This window comes from Felis catus, chromosome D1 (genome assembly GCF_018350175.1).
Source record: "Felis catus isolate Fca126 chromosome D1, F.catus_Fca126_mat1.0, whole genome shotgun sequence".
Classification (NCBI taxonomy): Eukaryota; Metazoa; Chordata; class Mammalia; order Carnivora; family Felidae; genus Felis; species Felis catus.
This window is the reverse complement of record NC_058377.1, coordinates 60,289,233-60,295,967: the sequence shown is the minus strand read 5'-3', so window position 1 is coordinate 60,295,967 and position 6,735 is coordinate 60,289,233. Positions and strand designations below refer to the sequence as shown.

The 6,735-nt window shown below is 46.0% G+C and overlaps 1 protein-coding gene across 1 annotated transcript; it reads left to right on the top strand.

Moving 5' to 3' along the window:
• The first annotated feature begins 2,127 nt into the window (after positions 1–2,127).
• On the top strand, positions 2,128–3,421 carry LOC105260972 (olfactory receptor 52L1-like). Its single transcript, XM_011286674.4, has one exon. The coding sequence runs from the start codon at positions 2,232–2,234 to the stop codon at positions 3,279–3,281; it is 1,050 nt and encodes a 349-aa protein (XP_011284976.1). The 5' UTR covers positions 2,128–2,231; the 3' UTR covers positions 3,282–3,421.
• The last annotated feature ends 3,314 nt before the right edge of the window (positions 3,422–6,735 follow it).

Below are 6,735 nucleotides of genomic sequence, written 5' to 3'. Positions count from 1 at the left end.
TTCCAGTTGGTTCCTAAGTCTGACTGATGTGACTCTGGCAACACCTCTTCATCTCTCTCAAGACTTTCATCAGCGAGTTAACTGATCTGCTCATCCCTCACGGTATTTTTCATCCCTTCTGCCTCTCCTCGAGGGGGTTGTTATTCTGCCATTTCCTTTCTTGACTGCTTTAGGGTAGGGTCTAAGAGCCCCTTGAGGAACTTACCTGAGTGATCCTAAAATACAAAATAGGAGGGCAAACTACAGTTCACGTGACAGCTTGTTAAGCCCCTTAACAATGAACACACTCTGGCATTTGGCAAGAAGCTTGGTCCTTAACCACCTTCTTGGCCAGTGCTCCTCCAGCTTGCATTTCTTTCTTGCCCCTCTGTCCTATCATGGACCACCGTTCACCTCACTCTCAGCTTCTCAATCCCACCCTCCAGCTATGAAAGTCCCCCACTCTAAGGACTTCTACCCCCTCCCACAATGTCATCTGGCCCTTGCCCAACCCCACTAATGGCACATTTCCCAAAGTCTGGATTATTCTGTATAAAAGAATGCTCTAAGATTTTTCAAAAAGACATTCCATGGTGGGCATTGGAAATCCAAAGCCACTTCCTTTGGAAGTCTCCCTGTGAATTTACAGCTGTGCCTCTTTATTCTTCTAAGTATTCAGAAGGTGGTTATAGGAACACCAACATAAACGTGGTTTTCAGAGACAATACACTGATAAGAAGGAAGACCATTTCCTAGCTGCTCCACAATCTATAAGGCTTCTCCAATCTTCTATGTAGTTAGTAGTAAGAGTGAAGTGATCTGCCCCAAAGGTTTCCTGGAACACCAGATGTTCAGTGCAAACTCCAGGGAAGTCTCAGGCAAGCCGGGAAGGGAACAGTTGATCATCCTAAAGTTAAGAGCATGCATTTTAGGATCTGACTGTCTGGGTTCAAATTCTGCTCTGCCATTTACTAGCTGTGTGACCTGGAACTAGACTTAACCTCTCTGTGCCTTACTTCCTTCACTGGCACAATTAAGAAGATTTTAAAAAGTGAATCCATGAAAGCATTGAAAACACTGCCTGCCACATGGTAAATGTCCAATAGGTGTTAGCTATTTTCATGTAATCTGTGTTGTTCAAACCCTAGGACTCTATATCTTTTCCTATGTGCTCCCTTAATTACACAAAAATCTGGTCAACACTTTGAAATTACTGCTCTCAGAGCCCAACTAAATGTTCAGCCTCCTCCCATCTTCTTCCTATTCCTCCTTGGCCTGCTCAACAAGCAGTGCTCAAGTACGTCCTCGATGCCTGGGCTTGTGGGCGGGGGGGGGGGGGGGGGAGTTGGGGGGGAAATCAGCACTTGCAGCTCCAGCAGCACGCGGGAAGAATGCTGTTTGCTGGCTTTCCGGGAGCTTACATTGAGAGGAAAGCAAAATCATCATCCATGACACTGAGGACAAGGCCAGGCAGGAGGCCTCAGAGTCAGTCTATAGAGGCTTAGGAAGGCAAGAGTCCCTGTGACCTGTTGTTTGAGGTCCAGCAACTTTCCCCTGGCCTTGCCACAGTGCACCCCAGGCACAAAAGTAAGGCCATCATTCCTGATAAACCCCACCTGGTTCTTCCACACTTCTTGGACCACAAATTCCTCATATTTCCTCCTTTCAAACGTTTTCTTCATGCTTTCTAGTTTTACCTCTGGCCCATAACTTTTTTATTTTTATTTTTAATGTTTATGTTTGAGAGAGACAGAGTGTGAGCAGGGGAGGGGCAGAGAGAGGGAGGCACAGAATCAGAAGCAGGCTCCAGGCTGTGCCCTGAGAGCTGGCACAGGGCTCAAACCCATGGACCCGGGCCAAAGTCGGACATTTAACTGATTGAGCCACCCAGGTGCCCCCCATTACCTTTTATTTTCCCTCATGTACCACACCTACTTTTCCTCCTAATCTTCTATTCAGCAATCAAATACCTGGAACATCACAGATAAACAAGGATCTTGTAAGTTTACATTTCACACACACAGGCCAAAAGCTCCCTGAGGACAAGGGATGCCTTGTTCACCTCCGTAGCTTCCGTAACACCTGGCATAGCACCCATCTGTGCCCCAAAGGAGTAGACATATGTACATGAAGAGGTGGACCTTCATCACAAACCCCTCAGGCCCTAAAATAGAAATTGGCTTTCTTCCATTGACCATTTTGTTCTAACAGTCTCTGATCACCACTCCTGGGGCCAACCCAAGGCCAAAGTGATGGGTGAGAATGGAGATACCAGTGCCTTCAGCATCTCCTACACCAACTTCTTCCTGGTGGGCTTCCCTGGATTGCGAGAGTGGCAGCCCCTCCTGGTCCTGCCTCTTACCTTCCTTTATGTGACGATCATCTCTGCAAACGTCCTGGTCATCCACACGGTGGTGGCCCAACGGAGTTTGCATCAACCCATGTACATGCTCATCGCCCTGCTCCTGGCTGTCAACATTTGTGCTGCCACAGCCGTGATGCCCAAAATGCTGGAGGGCTTTGTGCATTATGCTAACCCCATGTCACTGCATGGCTGCCTGGACCAGATGTTCTTTATCTACTTTTCTCTCCTGGACTACAATATCCTGCTGGCCATGGCCCTAGACCGCTACGTGGCCATCTGTCACCCACTCCACTATACTGACCTGATAACTTCCCGCCTGCTGGGAGTGCTGGCCATTCTTGCTCTGACACGGAGCCTGGAAGTGGCAGTGCCTTTGGTGGTGCTAACGTCACGAGGTCGATTCTGCCAGACAATGGTGATTCGACACTTTGCCTGTGAGTACATTGCACTGCTGAGCATAGCTTGTGGAGACTTGACTTTCAACAATGGGTTGGGACTGACCATGCGGTTGGTCACTGTGACCTTGGATCTAGCCCTGCTAGGGACCTCCTATACACGCATCATCTATGCTGCCTTCTGGATCTCTTCTGGGAGAGCCCGAGCCAAGGCCTTGCACACATGTGGCTCCCACTTACTGGTCATCCTCACTATCTACCTCTCTGGTCTCTCTACCTCCATTGTCTTCCGAGTGGCCAAGACTGTGTCTCCGGATGTCCAGAACCTGCTCAGTGCCATCTACTTGCTACTCCCAGGATCCTTGAATCCTATCATTTATGGAGTACAGACCAGGGAGATCCGGCAACATGTGGAAAAGATGCTCTATGGCAATAAATCAGCCCAGGAGGTTGGGGAGAAGCCAGAGACTACAGAATATGAGAGTGGAGGGGCAACTGCCAGAGTGAAAGGACTTTATCAACTTGGGAAGTTGGGCTTGTGACTTCTGGGAATAAGAAATAAGCAGGCATCACTGAAGGACAGGCTGAAATCGTGAGATTATGGGCTCAAGGGAAGGCCCGTTGTTAGCCAACTACCACTTTTTTTTTTTTAATTTTTTTTTTCAACGTTTATTTATTTTTGGGACAGAGAAAGACAGAGCATGAACGGGGGAGGGGCAGAGAGAGAGGGAGACACAGAATCGGAAACAGGCTCCAGGCTCTGAGCCATCAGCACAGAGCCCGACATGGGGCTCGAACTCATGGACCGCGAGATCGTGACCTGGCTGAAGTCGGACGCTTAACCGACTGCGCCACCCAGGCGCCCCCCAACTACCACTTTTTAAATTCTTAGAATGCTTTTTCTATTTCCATTCCAATAATAAAATTGCTTTTCCCTATTTATCTTTCTGTTTAGTTTCTTTGTCCTCTTCCCCCTGACTCCTGAGAAAGCCCCAGTTAATATTTGGATGTATAGAGCCCCCCTGGAAGCTGAACAGAGTGTCATACAGGCCACAACCCACTCTGAACATCCTGTCCGAAACAAATAGGCTAGGCCCTTCCCTGGGGCCCAGTCTCTCCCAAATACAGCCTAAGACTTGACATGAAGCCCAGTCTGACCAAATATACAGGTCAGCCTTGCACTCTCTAGTCTAACCCAAGCACACAGGTTGGGTTATAGAGTCTAACAGTCCCAAACACAGGTGAGCCCCCAGGCTGGATATCCCAATCTGACATAGGCACACAGGTCAGGCCTACTCCAAATATCCAGTCTAGCCCACATAAACAGATCAGGTCCTGCCCCCCCAGGGGCATCAAGTCTGACAGACACCCAGACCAACTCTTCGCCCAGTAACCAGTCTGTTTCAAAGACCAAACTAGACCCTGATATGGTACTTGAGTCTGACCCAAACCCATAGGTTAGGTCACTCTTCCCATGGTAGCCAGAGTGAGCTATCTAAAAGTATTCCCTGCTTAAAAGTCTTCCACAACTCTGTCAATAAGATGGAGCGTCCTTCAGGGCTGTCCCAGAAAGGAGCTATGGTTCCTGCGTATTATGCAGAACCATGTGTAAACTAGGCCTGAGTTTTCTCTTCTGTTAACTGATCATAGGGACCTCCCCAAAGGTGCAGGCAAGAGTGAGGATCATGGGCATTTGGGCCACTTCTTCAATAACTTACTTGTACTTTCAGGGCCTCTCGAGCCAAATCCTGTATATACCACTTCAATGTATATACCATTTGATGACGGAATGCTGCTGCGCAGGTGCAGCTTTATGGCTTGGTGGGTCAGACAGCACCCAGTTCCTGACGGGAAGCTCAGGTCACACAGCAGTTTAGTGGCCCATGGTTAGGCATTCAGTCTCTTCTAAGGCTGAGTAGCAAGCCAAAAGACGTTTCTCAAAAGGTGAATACTTATTGACAGAGGATGGCAGGGCTCTGCTCCAAAATCCAAAGAGCCTGCTAGAGGCTCCAAATAGCAACCCTATCTGCCACCGCCACTTCAACACCATAGACCTACTGGATCACATGGCACAAGTGGCAGAGCAGCTGCAGGGCGGGCCTAGGCCTATTGTAGAGCCTTCTCTTGTTCCAAGCCCTGCTCAAAACCAGTAGCTTTTCAGGTCATTTGGTAAACAGACCAGAGTAGCATACCTAAATGAGGAATACACTGCCATCCTGACGCCAGCATCCAAAGAGGCCCACTAGGCCTTGTGCCAGTCTTTTGCTTGTGGGAAGAGCCAGATGCAACAATTTATCTTTCACCATAGAAGGAATATCTCAATATGCCTCATACCATTTGACCCCTAGAAATTTCAGAGGTAGAAGGCCCCCAAATTTTTGTCAGATTATTTCCCACCCTATGACACACAAATGTCTTACCGATAAGCCTAGAGTAGTTGTTACTTCTTGCTCAGTAGGTCTAATCAGCACGTCATCAATGTATTGGAGCAGTGTGGAAAAGGTAGTCAAGATGAACTAAATTATGACAAAGGGCTGGAGAGTTGATACACCCTGGAGGTGGAACATACACACAATCACCCAGAACCTTGCCTCTTGTAAGTATTTGATTAGGAGCATCCAATGATGGTATTTTGAGTGTCTCTATTACCACATCACACCATAAACTATCAATACTTCCTTTACCACTGGAAATAGTCATTAGTGCCTTTAAATCTAATCAGATTAGAGAATCAATTCCAGAAACTCCAGAACCAATTCAGAAGATTCATCCTTAAGATTCTACTCCTCTAGAACCACTTTTGGTACCAAAATCTGTATCAGTCAGGGTTCTCATTCTCTATAAAGAGAAATAAAACTAATGAGAAAATGGGAGGGGGGAGCATGAGAGAGAGGGAGAGAGAGAAAGGAGAGAGAGATTTTAAGTAACTGTCTCACACAATTGTGGAACTAGCAAATCTAAAATTGGCAGAGCAGGCTGGCACACTGGAGACCCAGAAAAGAAGTGATATTGTAGCTCAAGTCCGAAAGCAGTCTGAAGACAAAAGTCTTTCTTTCTTAGGGGACCTCAATCTTTCTTCTCTTAAGGCCTTCAACTGATTGGATGAGGAATCCACATTATGGAGGGTAATCTGATTTACTCAAAGTCTACTGATTTAAATGTTAATGTCATCTAAAAAAAATATCTTCACAGCTATCTAGGCTAGCGTTTGACCAAGTATCTGTGTACCATGGCCTAGCCAGTTGACACATAAAATTAACAATCACAGATACCTAGGCTCAGAAAAAAGCCTACCCATATGTGGAGAAAGTGCCCTAGCACAGAGCCAGTCTACATAGAGAGCTCCTGAAATTCAAGGATATCTGTCAAAACATTAACTGAACAGAGATTTCAGTGATTACACACACTAGGGAATAGTCTCTGCAAAAGTAGTTTGGAAAAGTACCAAACAATATTTCAACAACAACCAAAAAATTACAGGCATTACAATGAAATAGGAAAACATAGCTCATTCAAAGGAACAAGAAAAACTGACAGAAACCATCCCTGAGGAAGCCCAGCCACCAGACTTACTAGACAAAGATATTAAAACAACTGTCTTAAAAATGCTTGAAGAGCTAAAGGAAAACATGAATAAAGGAAATCAGAAAAACAATGCATTAAAATCAGAATATCGACATGGAGACAGAAATCGTTCAAAGGAAACAAACAAATTTTAGAGCTGAAAAGAATAACTAAGATGAAAAATTCACCAAGGGGGCTCAAACAGATGTTGAGTGTGAAGAAGAATCAGTGACCTTGATGATATGACAGTTAAATTATTGAGCCTAAGGAACAGAAAAAATATTAAGAAAAGTGAATGACCCCTAAGGGACCTGGGGGACATAAGCAGTGGAACGAGCGATGCATTACAGGAGTCCCAGAAGGAAAAGAGAGAAAGGGGCAAAAAGATTATCTGAAGAAAAATGGCTGAAAACTTCCCAAATTTAATGAAAA

Coding starts and splice junctions, on each gene's coding strand:
- LOC105260972 (XM_011286674.4), top strand. CDS start 2,232: ATGGGTGAGAATGGAGATACCAGTGCCTTCAGCATCTCCTACACCAAC.